The sequence below is a fragment of the Suncus etruscus genome, chromosome 5, assembly GCF_024139225.1.
Source record: "Suncus etruscus isolate mSunEtr1 chromosome 5, mSunEtr1.pri.cur, whole genome shotgun sequence".
NCBI classification, from domain to species: domain Eukaryota; kingdom Metazoa; phylum Chordata; class Mammalia; order Eulipotyphla; family Soricidae; genus Suncus; species Suncus etruscus.
In genome coordinates, this window is record NC_064852.1 from 127,982,467 (window position 1) to 127,998,699 (window position 16,233).

At 38.5% G+C, this 16,233-nt stretch overlaps 1 protein-coding gene across 1 annotated transcript in view; it reads right to left on the reverse strand.

Moving 5' to 3' along the window:
* Window positions 1-16,233, reverse strand: part of MYO1B (myosin IB) — a 179,305-nt gene that overhangs the window by 55,505 nt on the left and 107,567 nt on the right. Inside the window, exons 8-11 of the mRNA XM_049773173.1 lie at window positions 6,995-7,093; window positions 5,265-5,368; window positions 3,533-3,680; window positions 3,178-3,296 (exon numbers count right to left, since the gene is read on the reverse strand). Of these exons, the coding sequence (XP_049629130.1) occupies window positions 3,178-3,296; window positions 3,533-3,680; window positions 5,265-5,368; window positions 6,995-7,093 (470 nt within the window). The remainder of the gene's footprint in view (window positions 1-3,177; window positions 3,297-3,532; window positions 3,681-5,264; window positions 5,369-6,994; window positions 7,094-16,233) is intronic.

The following is a 16,233-nucleotide window of genomic DNA, read 5'->3' on the forward strand; positions in this document are numbered from 1 at the left end:
AGCTACTTGAAAGAGAAAGGGCTGAAGACACACAACTCACTCTGCCCAAAATTCAGAGCCTGAAGTCTCGATGGCTGGGGAGTAAATAGTAGACAGTGGATCAAGAGTCCAAACACAGCCAGATGTGGCCCCAAAACAAACAAACAAAAAGGTCAAGAATCCAAAGGCTGAATCCAATTACATGTGAGGAATCTCAGGGTCTGTATACATCTACACAGGTGCCAGGCATTGTACAGCTGATAAGAACAAAGAGACTTGACAATAGTGTTCCTGGGAGGCCTGGATATGGTGTTTGCAGTCTTGAGAGAGGAAAGCTAGAGGTGCAACTACTATTTTGAAATTCCTGGCTGCAAGGGTGACTCAGTTCATAAGCAAAAGGCTAAACATTACCCTTTAGCCATTGTGTTTTTCTTTCACAAGAATGCCATGAATGAGTTTATGTGGGAATTCTCTTTTCCTTATTTGTTCCAAAATGATGAAGCTGAACAACTGGAACAAAAGGGTCACACATCCCTGGCAACAGACAACAACTGCAAATAGCTAATGCTTCCTTTACTGGACACTTCCCTAATGCCAGCCAATCCTTTCTGCTCTACTCACCTTTAGGAAATCACTTAGAAGCAGGCAGAAAAAAAAAAGTCCAATTGTGCAAAGAAGTCTTTAAGAAGTAAGGGTTGGGAATAATTCCATACAGAGGAAGGTACACATACAATGCTGAGAGAGAATTCTCTCAAACTAGGTGTCTATGCTTTCTTGTTGCTTTCATATAAAATAGGTCATTTCAGTACCAGAACAGTGCCTGACCAAGAGAGAGTCTTTGAGGTACTTTTAACTTTTTCCACTTGCACTGTGTATGAGACTGTGTCATTTCTAGTTCTTCCTCCGTCAAGTTATATCAAAATACCATGAAAATGACAATATACATTGAAATAGATCTTTTTTCGATATAATAGCAACCAGTGTTTTGTTTTGGGGGGGGGGTGGATGTTATCTGCTTCTAACAAACCACCAGTTCAATATACAATATTAATTGCAGCAATTTATTCCGGTAAGCTATTATGTTTTATTTTTCAAAGGCATTCATAGCCAAAATCAATCTTCATTGCTAAATATTTATTCCAAGAGTCTCCAACTCAAATGCTTCCAGGAACTTCTGGGTGGAAAGCATGGGAAGCCATGGCATCCTCTGTGGGAGCTGGAGGATCCATTTGAGGTTAAAGGTGCTCAGATTCCAAATAAATAAAGCAAACAAAACAATACAAGAGTCTCCTCTGTGGTCCAGTTTTCAAAACTGCTGACTGAGCTAGCTCTAGCCCTAGGGGGTTGACAAATGATCCCGTCTAACTTCCTGAGTGTGATACAGAACACTTCCTTTCCACAATATTTATTTTCAGCAGGGCAACAATGTCATTGCCATCTTAAGGATCAGGTGTGAAGGAATGAGGACAGACACTCAGAGCTGACTCATAGTGAGAGCTTCTAAGCAAGGGAAGAAAGGATGGTGCTCTTGTGTTTTTTATTCATAATTTATTATATTTGATTCAGATCAGACCTATCCATCATCTATTCATTTTTTTAATTCATTAATTACTTTATTTAAACACTGTTGTTACAAGGTTGTTCATAATATAGCTAGTTTTTTTTTGTCATAAAGTTGTTGACGATTGAGTTTCAGTCATTCTATGTACAACACCCTTCACAGAAACACATCTCCTGCCACCAATGTCTCCAGTTTCCCTCTTACCCATTCCTCTGCCTGCTTCTGGTGCAGACATATCTCTCTCTCTCTCTCTCTCTCTCTCTCTCTCTTTCTCTCTCTCTCTCTCTCTCTCTCTCTCTTTTCCCTTTAGACACTATGGTTTGCAATGTTACTGAAGGGGTATCATGCATATCACTTTATCTCCTTTCAGCACCCAGTTCTTGTCTTAAAGCTGTGTAATTGTCACTGAGGACAGTTGGCATCTGCTTCAGAAATGGCCAGGAATAGTGCAAGCCAGGTAGAGTAAAAACAAAACAAAACAACAACAACAACAACAAAAAAAACACAAACATGGGATCTACCTTCTAAAAGCTTACAGAAGAGCAAGAAAGAAGAAACCCAAGGCGTGAAACAACCAGAGGACAGTGTCCAATTCCAGGAGAGAAAAAAGTTTAGTGAAGAATTGCAGAGTGCCTGTGTAATCAAGGATAGCTCACTGGAAAAGGTGCTATTAGGTAAGCAATTTTAGATACCCAAGAGGAAATGAGCTATGGCCCTCAAGACGGTAGGTGGAGGGCAGGGGAGAGAGAAATAGGAGCAAAGATACCATGTAAAAACACATATAGGGATTAGAGAACGAGGAAGGAATCAACTAGAACAGTGTAGAGGCAGATGAGAGTGAGAGAGAGACCCTGGAAGTCAAGGAGAGGGTATGTGGTAGAAGCTGAATGTCAACTATCCAGACTCGATAATCTGAACCCAATCTCTGACTCCCAGCCTCCAGCCATGAGAAGCATGTTTCTGGTGAAGCCACTTGTCTATGAGGCTCTATTCTAGAGCAGCCCATGTGGACTGAACTTGCTTTCCACTCTGCCCTCCACATTGCAGCCAAGTAACCTCCTGAAACACACAGCAGATGGCACCCCTCATGTTCAAACCCCATACCTTTGTTCCAGATCTTTTGGACCCATGTTTTATACCCCAGCCCCACAGATAAGCTTCACCCTTGCCCCCAAAATCCCTTCACAGACTCTACCTTTTCTCTCTGTGGTTAAACTCTTTGCTAAGCTTGCTCCACACATTTATTTCTAAGGACTATTCTAAGAGCTATTCTCTAGCTCTTCCTACCAGAAGGTCAAGTTCCACAAGCACAGGGAGCTTTTGAGTTTAGTTCACTGCTCTCTCCGTGGAAAACAATGTTAGCCTGAAAAATAAAATGTTCAGGGGCCTTAGTGATAGTACAGCAGGGAGGGCACTTACCTTGCACATGGAGCCAGGTTTGATCCCTGGTATCCTATACACTCCCTCGAGTACTACCAGGAGTGATTCCTGAGTTGAGAGCCAGGAGTAATCCCCTGAGTATCATTAGGTTTGAACCCCCCCCCCACACACACACACATACACAAAAATGTTCTTTGCCTCTTACAAAAATGCCACCATCTTTAACAACTTGCTTCTGACCCTTATGTCTCACTGACCTGAGCCACATTTAGCGTTGTTGAAACTTTTTCCTGCTTCGCCTCTACTGTTCGGAAACTGAACGCTCGTTCCAGGACTGATTGGTCGATGCCCGTCAACTCACAGATTTCTTTTAACTCTGTAGGGAGAGGAGTGATGAACAAAGAGGTATTTCCAAGGCTACAGTATATGTTCTCAATCGCAGCCACACTGGACAGTACGCAAGGTGTACGTGTCAAAAGCCCCACTGTAATGTTGCTTGCTTCTGCTCAAACCCAAACAAAAAGTCAGGATTTTCCCTTTGAGATGAAGGACTGGGCAGAGGTTCAAATCAAGCCTGCTATACAATGACTATTGCTTTGTTGGCAGACTTACCATTCTTGTCTTTGATTTTGCTTTCATCTAAACCATTCACTCGTGATTCTGGCTTGAACTCAATGTTCCCCAGCTTCAACACCGTGGCCACTACTTCCAAGACAGACTCAGCTTCGTGATCCATAAAGCCCACAATCTGCATGGCATTCTGCAAGAGGAACAGAGAACTTGTTTTATTTCTGGGGTTCTTTTTTTTTAATGAATAATATATTTGTTTCTGAACATACAAAACAAAATACCCCTTGAAGATCAAACATTCCTGAGTACACATTCCAAAGGGGAAACCTATCTATAGCAAGTGAGGGGCTGTCTTATTTGGTGGTTTCCTGTTGAGATTCCAGGACCAAAGGGGTAGGAGTGTAGGAGCTAGTATACAATGGAAAGAAAGAAGGAAAAAGACTCTCTGATTCCCATCTCAAGCAGCTCAGTTCTTACAATCATCAGCTTTTCTGGGTAGAAATGAAACTAAGCAAGTTGTTTTCATAAGACCACACAATATTTTGCATGACTTAAATAAAAAAAATCCATGTGCTTTGCAAGATGAAATATTTAATCAAATAAATGAACTATGAATAACAAACAACATTTGTTAGGTCATAAACTTTTAGTGGGTACTGATGATTTGCCAAGCAGATAAGTTATAAATTTGGTCCTGCTCTCAGGCCTTAAAAACCATATCCACAAACCAACTGGCTTCCCAAAATAGAATTTTATACTACTAAAAAAATCACATGCTCTTTTTTTTTAGGGACTTTATTTCATTTTTCACTATTTATGTTTAATAACTAGGTTACTCAGCAATGGGAGTCATATAATTTTCCTTGTTATGAAATATTTCAAACATACACAAAAATAGAGACAACAAAAGAAGAACTCCAAGTCATTCACTCATCCTCAAAGAATGAGGAATACAAGTCTTATTTTTATCTATAATTTACACCCTGGTCTATACCTTCTCTCACTATTTAGAAGTAAATTTCATTATTATTTCATGCCCTAATGAAGCAATTTTCAAAATGCCACATAAATATAGAGCCTATACTATTTTAAATAGGACCTTTTCTAATAAAAAGGAAATGCTAATCATTCTAGTTATACACAATTTTTCAAAAAAGCAATAAAAATCACGATTTTCTGTTTTAAAAACAATTATCAAGTGAACATGATTGATCTTAGGTTGATTTTCTGCTGCAAATTTAGTTACTGCAAATCAACTGTAACTATTAATTACTGTAATTAATAGCTATGAGAATATTTGGGATTTAAACACAAAATTAAAAGTATCCAAGTTCAAGAAATTAAGAATGTATTCACAGCACTGTCAAAACACTCAAATACAGCACTATTTTTTTTTAATTAATCAAATTTTTTATTGAAACAATTGCAAAATTTACTAAGTTTTTCATGGTTAGAGCACTAGTTTTAAAATATTGACATCTGAACTAATAAAACGTCAGAGCCACGAACCTGGGAAAGGCCCAGAAGACTAGAATGCATGTGCTGCCCTTGGAAGTCCTATGTTCTGTACTGCATCGTCCCCTAAGCACTGCTGAGCAATACTGGGGATGGTCCCCAAACAGAAATAAAGTCATAAAACACCACAAATTCTTATAAAATTCTAAAACCTTTGGAAACATGATTTATACAATGGATTAAACTCAGAACTGCTAACAATTCCAGCGGAGCAATACTGCATTATCCATTTCAAAATGAACAGAAGATCACATCTTACCCGAACAGTTCTAAAATTGGCAGCATCATCCACTCCATTAACTGTAGCAGAATCCAAACTCAGATAGTTGTATCTGCTGAAGTCCCGCTCGAGTTTAAGTTTATCTGTCGAACCACACACAAACACACACATATACAGACAGTAAATAAGTTACTTCTATAAATGTATTCATTTTTAAGTTCTTTTAATCCTACAGAGAACATGATAGTCATATTATGTTTCAAATAAATAGAGAAACAGGACTATGCATCAAAAATGCCTTTCTAAAAATCATTTTCAGTATTATATATATATATGTGTGTATATATGTATATATATGAAAAAATATTTCAAACTTCGTTTTTTTTTCTAGACCAGATCCTTCCCATGAATATTTTCAAGACTTGATCATAACACAATGTGTCTTCTTCATGAATACTCACCATTGGACACTGACTGATCTCCAGCTCATTAATAATATGGGGGAAGGGGCTAGATGCGGGTAGGAAGCTTGTCTTGTAGAATGATCAACCCAGGTCCAATCCCCAGCATCCCATATGGTCCCTCAAGCACTGCCAGAACTAATTCCTGAGTGCAGAGCCAGGAGTAACCCTTGAGCATCTCTGGATATAACCAACCAATCAATCAAACAAAAGCATATATAGGGAAGGAGGGCAGGGATAAGTATCTTCAGGCAACATGTTATAGAGTCTTTTGAATTACTTCCTTGGGAAAGATTTCTAAAAAGTAGTACACTCAAGCAAGCAGTAGACTTGGTTCATTTTCTGACTTATTTGGGATTGCCAGTAAGTCCCCCAGGACAAAGTTGCCTCACTTTGAAGTGATGCCCAAAGACTCAAAGTAGAACAGCTTAATCCCTCAGCACAACTTCTCCATGCAGACAGTACCGCAGTACTGTATTTACGGACATTTGTTCATTATTAGTGAGGAAGCTTCTTCCTCAAGTATTGCTGACTTTCCAGAGCTCTTTTAATTTGAATCATTTGTTCAAAGCTTTACGTCACTTAGCTCTTGGATACTCTCCAGGCTCCCCAATTATTATAAGCTGGAGGTCAGCCAATGACCAATAGTAAAAAATCATGAAGCAGACATATGTTATACTCAAATCTTGAAAATATTGTGTTATAAAAGCAACCCTGACTTATATAAATTGTCAAAAATATTCAACTGTCAGATTTTTATCCGTTACATGAGTTGAAAACAACACTTTGTGAGTTTTAAATTTTCACGGAGTAATTTGTTTTTATGTAATTGTGTTCAAGAACAAAGCTGCCTACTAGTTTTCCTCTTCTCACCTGAACAATTATATTCTTTTTCTTAACTTAGTTTTTGTTGGTTTGGGCCATACCCAGCGGTGTTTGGGGTTCCTCCTGGCAGGCTCAGGGGACCATACGAGATGCTGGAGACTGAACATGGATCAGCCACATGCAAGGCAAACATCCTGTCTACTGTGCTATTATTCTGGCCACAGAACCAATTATATTCTTTCTTCCATTTTAATTTTTAAACTTAGTACTGACTCCCATGGCAATAAAAAGCTCTTTTAAAGAGCCTTCTGAGATGTAAGGGCCAGTCTTTGGTGAGAGACGAACGAACACCCAGTGTTCTTCCCTTCAACCCCAGTAATGAAAACTCTATATGTAGGGCAGAAACAAATACATTGACACTTGAATAAAATAAATCTTGGGGAAATGCGAAGATAATAAAAATGAAAACAAAAACAGACTCACTGAGGAGCTCCTCTGAGGCACCAGAGAGCAGCTGATAGAACACATGGAAGTTTCTTTCACCTCTTGGTTGCTTAACAACTCGAGATTTCTCTAACAGATCTAAGGAGGAAAAAGAACAAAAATAATCAAGTCATAGGCGGGTATTAAAACTTTTTTAGTGCCAAAATACAGAAGTAGTGCCTTATGTCCAAATACGCCATATTTTTTCCTCCCCTTTCTTTCTAATTTACTTTTCTGTATGAATAAAATGGTCAAAGAAGCTATATATTTAGTTGTCCTTTCACAAAGAAGCACCACTGTAATGGAAATAACCAAACCAAGCATAGTCAGCTATGAAACAAGAGAGGATCAAGTGGTATTCTCAATAAGCTTATTAATACAGTTTTTATATTGATTTTCTCTTAGTTTATTGTAGCAGCTAAAGCTGGAGAGATAGGACAGAACTGAGGTTAAAGTGACTCTTACGGGGCTGAGAGATAGCATGGAGGTAAGGCGTTTGCCTTTCATGCAGGAGGTCATCGGTTCGAATCCCGGCGCCCCATATGGTCCCCCGTGCCTGCCAGGAACAATTTCTGAGCCTGGAGCCAGAAATAACCCCTGAGCACTGCCGGGTGTGACCCAAAACACACACACACACACACAAAGTGACTCTTACATGTGCCAGCCCCAGTTTGATCACTGGACCACACATGGTCTCCCCTCTAGGTACCACCAGTCAGTGACCTCCAAGCAAGCCCTAAGGTCAGTATTCAATTCATAACATTATAAATCTAAGCTATAAAATATAATCCTTCTGTTATGAGCCCATTCCACAATTAGAATGATTAAGAGATTAACATTCTGGAGACCTAACTGTATTATATATTTTCTAGAAATGTCTAGAAATCCAGATTGCAATGGATTTTTCTCATAATTTTATAAGGAATTATTTTGATGTCAAACACTTAATCTAAGTATGGTCTCTGCAAGCTGTGACCTGAGATAAAAAAAAAATCCCATGACAGTATACTTCAGGGGTGGAGAAACCCTGTATCTCCTAGGCCAAGGGAATTCCCTCTATAATATCCCCAATAGTTACTGTGCCTATGCAGGGGGAAAAAGAAAAAAAAAAGCACAAAATAATCATTTTATTCACATATATATTGATTGATTGATTGATTTTTTTGGACTTCCTTATTTTGATGTAGATATTGAAGTTGATATCTCCAATTTCATCTCATTTTATTTTATCTTTCTCTTTCTTTTTGCACTCTCGCATGATTAGATTTCAGGACTGAGATTATTGTGTGGTGCTTATCTTTATTACTGGATATTTAATTTGATATTTCTTGCTGTATTGTTGTGGTGTTTCAATTACCTTTTTCATGTCCTCTCTCAAACTAAGGTTGAAAGCCTCTAGAAGGACTCCGCCCATTTTCAGCTTATTTGACTTTTATTTTTATTTTTACCCCATTCTATTGTTTTTCTTTCCTTCAAACAAAACTACATAACTCGAACTATCTAGCTCCGCCTCTCAAATAAAGGGGGAAACAAGGGAGGGTACCAAGACCAAACAGATATATGATCACTATTAGTAAGCTAGACAAAGAGGGGGTAGCAGCGTGGGGGGTGACGGTGGGGGATATGGGTTGCAGGAAGGGAACGGGAATGGGAGGAGGACAAATTTGGTGATGGGTATTCCCCTGATTCAATGTTAATATGTACCTAAAATACTACTGTGAAAGATATGTAAGCCAATGTGATAAAAATAAAAATTAAAAAAAAAGTATAACAGATTTTTAAGTCTTAGGAAATAAAGGATAGATTTTTGTTAGATGGAATAGGATTTTGTTTGTATACTTTATAATATCAACTTTTATCCTCAGAATTGATGTTTTAATGCTTACAGATTTGGCTAGATGGATGAATGAAGAGAGGGAGAGAGGAAAGGCGAGAGAAAGGGAGGGAAGAAAAAAGAGAAGGAAGGAAAGAGGGAGCACAGAGGAAGGAGAAAGGAGGAAGGGAAAAAAAGTACAGTGAGATCAAGCACAATGAGATGATTTCAGGGGTATAAAAACTGTATAATCACATTGTTTCTAAGGATTGGACATTTAATTACTTAATAAGTATATATGGACATACAGAGGCGATGATAAGATAAACATGAAAGAAAGAAAAGTCTTTTATCACTGAACCAAATCTATAGGAGATCCCAAGAATAAATAAGTCCTTGCAGTTTTAGAAGAACCCTGGGTGTGGGTAGATTTCTCCTGGAGATGCTAATTTTTTATGGAAATCTCAGTAATCTAGAAGAAACTCAATGACAAGAACAAAAGAAACAAATGCTACAGTTTACTTCCCTCATTATTGGACAAACTCCATTAGTTAACTCATTGTTCACCCACTAAGTGCCAGGAACTCTCTTGGCAATAAAGCCAGCACCCACTACAACTTGTACCTCAAGGTAACTTCTTCCTTCTGTCAAGCCAAAATTGGTAGGTAAGCTTTCCAGATTACTCTATCTACCCAAACCAACAGTCCTAGCTGGTGGGATGCAAAGATGCTTAGGAGAAAGATTTTGGCAAGAAACAGCAGATGATATGTCAGACCCATAGGCTAAATAAGCTCTGGCATTCTGCACCATCTCACTTCATTGTGGCACCTTAATCATAATGGCAAATCATTGTTTGGCAGCACTTATCCAAACTCATGCCAACAAGCAAACTCTAGGACTTCAACGTACAAACAATACTGGCAAAGCATATGATAGCATCACATTGAACAATAGCAATCATTGGCCAGTCTAATGTTTGCCTTTTTTAAACAAATAAATGCTTGGAGAAATAGACAGTGCAGTATAAAAGCAGCAGATAAAACCAAGTTAGAGAATAATATTCACTTGTGCACAGTGCAAAAAAAAAAAATCAATGAATAAATGCTTGGCGCCCCATCCTGATAAGATCAGGGCTATTCTCGTATGCAAATAAGAAACACAATGCCCCAAGTGTTGGAAGGCAAAGGTGCAAAAGGGAAGTAGGAGAAAGGCCTTCCATTTTTGTCTTCTGAGCTTCTCAGTTATCACATTCAACTCTGTGCACCTCCCCTGAGGTTGGTTTCAACAATCTCTCTTTTCCAGAGCAGATGAGGTTTTCAATGCCTGGTTACTGAGTCACAGGTCCAATATTCAAAGCTTTAGGTGACTCGTTCTCTTTATAAATCTTCTAACACAACAAACACAAAATCTGTCAACACCTAGGAATGTACTTCCCAAAAAATACAGATTGTTTCCTGAGCAACTCATCACAAAATGAGAACTCTTTTATGATGAACATCTGAAACTTTTATCACTTAAAATACTTAATGTTCCCAGAGGCTGCTGTTGGTCAGTTTTCTTATATCTTTTTCTTATATATAAAGAAGTTCCAGGCTTCTAGATAGGAAAAAAAAGATGGGAAATACTAGCCCCAAATTATTTACTATTAAAAATCTTCTGCCATTCTAAGCCTTTTGATATGCATGTAGGAATATAAGCTAAGAGTACAAAATGGTATCAAATAATAATTCAAAGTACACAATATAAATTCAATTCCCTATTAAGGACTTGCCACCCAACCATTTAATTTACTTCAATTTGCCAGAGTCTATGATGCAAAACACTGATTCTAGGATCCTCTCTAAGTCAAAGATAATCATTAGGTTGGGGTGAGAGGAGGGAAATAGAACATTGATGGTGGGAAGATCGCACTGCTGAAGGGTGATGTACATTCTATGACTGAAACCCAGTAAGAAAATTTTTGTAAACATAGTAATTAAATTAATAAAAAAAGATAAGCATTAGGGGAAAGTATGCGTGACTGGCCTGTAGGCCCTTATGATCAATTAATGCTCCATCAGGCATACATATACTTTCAGCAACAATTGGGTACCTGCAGTGTAAGTAACAGCACTGCCTAACTTTTAACTTTGATATTTCAGGTAACTATCCTTTAAACTATTTATCTGCCAAACCAAATGGTGATCAGGGCTTACTCTTGGCTCTATGTTCAGAAATCATTCCTGGTACTTGGGACCATATGGGATTTTAGAGATCAAACCCAGATTGACTGTGTGCAATGCAAGTAAGTGCCCTACCTGCTGTCTGAACAGCCATCCCTTAAAAACCATGATCTAGGGGCCAGAGCAATAGTATAGCACGTATTGATCTTACCTTGCACATGGCAGACCCAGGGTCAATCCCCTAGACCCATATGATCCCTGAAGCCCTTCCAGGAGTAATTCCTGAGCTTACAGGATATGGCCCCAAAACCAAAAAATGAAATGAAATAAAAATAAAAATAGCATCCAGTAACAAGTGAATCACTAGGCATAAGTGACTCATGCTAATTTTAGTGGAAAGCTGTGAACTTATGTTTATTCTAATAGTATACATTCTAAAACCAACTCAATGCTTTTTCTGGAAATAGAAAACCAAACCCTCAAGAATGACAATAAAGAAGTTCCACACAAAAGACAAAGTTTGAAAGTAAAAATGATGGGACAAATGTCTTCTTGCAAACCATGCCAGTGCATGAACAGGAAATGGTCGTCTCTCTCTGGTTTCTGGTCTCTTGTGAGTTATAGGCTCTGAGAGATTGAAAACATCTGGCATGCATTTCCCTGCACCCCTCCGCCTCCATTTCAGAAGTTCAATTTTTAAAAAATGAACTCAGTTTTAAATCAAAAGCCAGTATCTTGAAGCTATGAAAAACATCTAACTGGACATACTGCATGCAATTGTGGAAGGCTTCTGGATTACCACACAACTAGCTCACTTGGGTTTTGAAATATTAAGGAAATGTAGCCTAGCCTATAATTAACTGATGCTTTGATTAAATTAGGATCTAATTATATATACAAGAAATATAAATATGTGTTTAGTTTCAAAGTAAAAATTTTTAATAAAATGTTTATCTAATAAAAATGTTTATCTAATAATGGAAAATGTACTCATAAATAGCTTAATCTGAAATTCCATATCCTGACATAAACTTTATAAGATATCTAGTTTATAATATTTTATTACTACATATTTTATCCTAATGAACTAATTCATCCTTTAATTAGAGGTAAACTTAGATATATTTGAACATCTGACCTCTCATATTTTCAAACATGTCATGGTTTGTGATAGTCTTTTTCATGGCAAACTTATTTTTGTAAAAGCACAAAAGTCAGGGGTAAGAGTGATAGCACAGTAGGTAGGGTGTTTGTCTTGCACATGGCCAACCCGGGTTCAATCCTTGGCATCCCATATGGTCCCCTGAACACAAAAGTCTAATTGAGACAAGGGGGAAAATCTACTTTTATATTAAGTCATTTATCACAAAGCATCAAAATAGCTTTTCCAGATTTCAGTTTTATTTCTATACTTTATAAACCAATGATTGATTATTTGGGTCTACCTAGAGAACTTTGAAAATCAAGCAAAGTACAGGGAAAAAAAAGAAAAAGTCTAGTGTGGTATTACAAAGTGGCCATATATTGTTCTCTTTCTGATATATTTTTACTCTAAAGAATAGATTAAAAGTGGACATGGGATAAATATGTAGCACTGGCACCTGGGGCTGGAGCAGCTAAAGCATATGCCATTGCACATAGTAGACCTAGGTTTGATCCCCAACATCCTTTGTAGTCTCTTGAGCCCAGAGTCAGGAGAAAGTTCTGAGCTCTGCTAGGTGTGACCCCATAACACAAACAAACAAATAAAAAGAACTAGTGCCAGATATCTTCAATTGCACATCAATGAATACATTCCAGAAGCAACAATTTTCTTTAGGAAGTGCTTTAAGAGGTAGTTTTACTCCTTGTTACTGACTTGTCAATGAAAATCAAAGATATCATATATGAGAAGAATAAAACTAGACATTTCAAACAAGTTTGAAGAGTAAGATTAGAGTCCATATCCTAGAAGATGACACAGATGTACTTCCTATTACATACAGCTCAAGAGGCATGATGTAGAGTTAACAGTATAAACCAACTGCATCATAATGTCAAAAGAAATATGAAAGAACAGTCATATAGCGACTGAGATTTCTTCATCTTCCCTGGGACTAGGGAGGCAATTTTTCTTGCTATGTGAGTCCATGGTGGTAGGATCTCTAGAGAAGATCAATCAGGAAACCTCAGTCTTGGCTTCCTTCCTGGGACTGTACCCACATTTAGTTAAGTGTTTCCAGGGGCAAAGCACACAGGACAGAAGAGTGGATAGTACACCAGTCCGAGCCAGATGCCAAAGGCTTTATAGTACACTTGCTTGGGCATTGGACTCCAAGTCACTTTTTTTCACCATTAAAAGAATAACAATGTCCTCTTTAGAGTAATGTCTGTCCCAACTTCTCCGGTGTTTCCAAACTGGGTAGAGGAAAGACCTCTGTACCTGTCATCTTTGCTGCATGACAGGCCTCCCAGAAAATGTTGGGCCTAGAACAATGACCTTTATTATCAGCTCAGCTTTGTGAGTCTGGTCTGGGTCAGCTTGGTGATCTCTGCTTGGCTTCCTGGTCCAAAAGTCCATCGACAAGGTCACTGGCAGCCTGCTGTCCTAAGATGTTACCATGCTTAGATCTGGAAGCTAATTCTATGTATGTCATCAATCAATGAACTACACCAAGTTCCTTTGCAGTATAGAAATAATTTCCCATTGAGTCCAATTTGTTGACCAAAAACCAGGATCACGGCCTAGTCATTAAGAAAGGGGACTGTCCAAGCATGTGGACAAAGGTGAAAAATTGTTGTCACCATTTCTGAGAATAGTACACTGAGATTACTTAAAATAAAATGGGAATATATCCTTTGCTATTCAACTTCTGGTCTGCACCTCAGTGTCTCCAAAACCAGGCACCCTCCTCAGCCTACAGTGACATTTAATGAAATGACACTGTATGGCTTCCGGGCTACTTCTCAGGCCTTCCCCTGTTTCTACTGGAATTTCTACTGAGAAAATGAGAGAATGTTTCCTTCTAGAACACTCCTATTCAGTACCTTATCATCATGATATGAGAGACCTAAATGATAGCAACTCCAAGTTAGACAGTTCTGGTCCACAGTCCCAGCAGAACCCAACCTTTGCATTGTCCCAACCTGGAAGCCTGAAATGCAAACGACAAGACCTCCATAAATTACAACTCAGCCCCTATCTGTGCATCTTCTGAGTGGAAAACCCAAAGATCCTGGAAATCAACCCCATCTTTTAGGCTCCATCTGTATTCCTGACCCACAGAATTCAAAATCATATAAAAAAGATGTTATTTCACCTTCCTATGGGGTGGTTTGCTGTAGTACTATTGGACCACAGTAGTTACTACTAGACCACAGTCCAAACTCAACATTTACTCTTCTTCGAAAGTCACAGACAGGATCACAGTACTATTTGCAGGATATACAGTGAAGCCAATAACATGCAATTTGACTACAAATAACATGACCTTTTTGTGACTTAGAAAAAGTTATCTTTTAAAAGGACTGGCATGGGATATGCAGATAAAATTATCCAAGAAAGGGATCAAAGAGACAGAACAGGGCTTAAGGCACTTGCCTCCATGTGGCAACCCCAGGCCAACCCCTGAACTGTAGTATGACATCCCACTCCCATATCCAGCACCACTAGGAATGACCCTAGAGCAGGTAGAACCCAAGCACTGCAGAGTGTCACCCAAAATTCCCACTCCCAGGCCCTCACAGGAAAAAAATTCCAAGAAAGAATAAACTTTTAAAAATACATTTATCTGTGAGAAACTGCTGAACATAGTGCATGTGTGACTTAACAAATACATATTAAATGTCAGATACTATTTTAGTTGCTTCCTTTTAACCATAAACTAAACATCCTAAGTCTTTAGTCCTTGCTGGGCAAAAGATCTGGATGGGCAGGAGATCATAATTGAGTATACAGTAATTTAAAAGAGGAAAACTTTTTATTTATTGATTGTGGCTTTGGGGGTGGTGGGGATCAGGGGGTTCTCTAATGATCCTAATTAGGAACAACCCTAAAAAGTTGGTTGGAGTCCCTCCTGGTGGTGTGCAGGGGAATCCATGTGGTTCCAGGAATCAAACTCAGGCTTCCCACATACCAAGCAGGCATATACAAAGCAAGCACCTCTGGGAAGATCTTCCTGGTCTTTTAAAGCAAATATTTATTGAGTGGTTACTATGTGTCAAGCACTAAGAAGTGCTTTAGATGTTAACCAAAATCTCTGCCTCATGAGACCAGTATAGTGAGCCCCATTTCAAAGAAGCAAGGGAGGCACAGAGAAGGAGGTACCAGGCTCTCTTTTGTTTATATACTAAACACAACAGTTAGATAAGCCCGTAAGGGTTGCAACAGTACGTTGATAGATATGGTCCCAGATTGAAACAGAAAAACCACTCTGACTCCCTCCCCAGCACTGGCTGACATGTTTGTGTCAGCTATCAAAGCAGACCTTTGACAAACTACTGTGAGCAGGACAGTCTTCTCACGTGTTTATTCTGTTATAAGGTAAATGCCCTTAAAAATGTACAGTGTTTTTCTCCAGTCCAAATTTGTCATCTAGTGCCTAGTCATAAAAGCAACAGTTTTCCTCTATGTCTAGTTACAAACATGGACACCAATAAATAAGTCTTAACAAGACAAATCATTAACAAAGCACACGAGACATTATTTCACATAGTTACAAATATGGACACCAATAAATAAGTCTTAACAAGACAAATCATTAACAAAGCACACGAGACATTATTTCACAAACATCTGGATGTGCTGCCCTTTATTATCTATTGAAGCAAATGTATGTCTCTTTTTCAATTTTCACACCTTTCTCACTGATACTATAAATTTGGGCAGTCTTTAGCTTCCTCGACTGAAATGTTCTTCCAGACCTCTTTTCAAATGACACTGAGTTACTGAGGTTTCTTTTTCACTTCCTGGTATACAATGGCTCAGGTAATCTGCTGATTACAAGGTAATAATTACAGCCAACAATAATTTCTGCTTTCTCTAGGCAGCTGCTGGTCAAGGAAGCACAAAACATTTCTACACAATAGCAGATCTTGTCTTCTTTGCTTAGCTAAATAAGAAGTGGACTTAAGAAACTTGGAGAAAACAAGAGAGGGTTTGCTTACCAGGTGAGCAAACCCCCTGAACGACAGCACATGCCCCATGACTACCTCTGAGTCACCTCCAAACAGGGGGAAATTCCCTGCTCTCTCTGCCCATGTATCCTTTCCCTTCTACAGCAAAG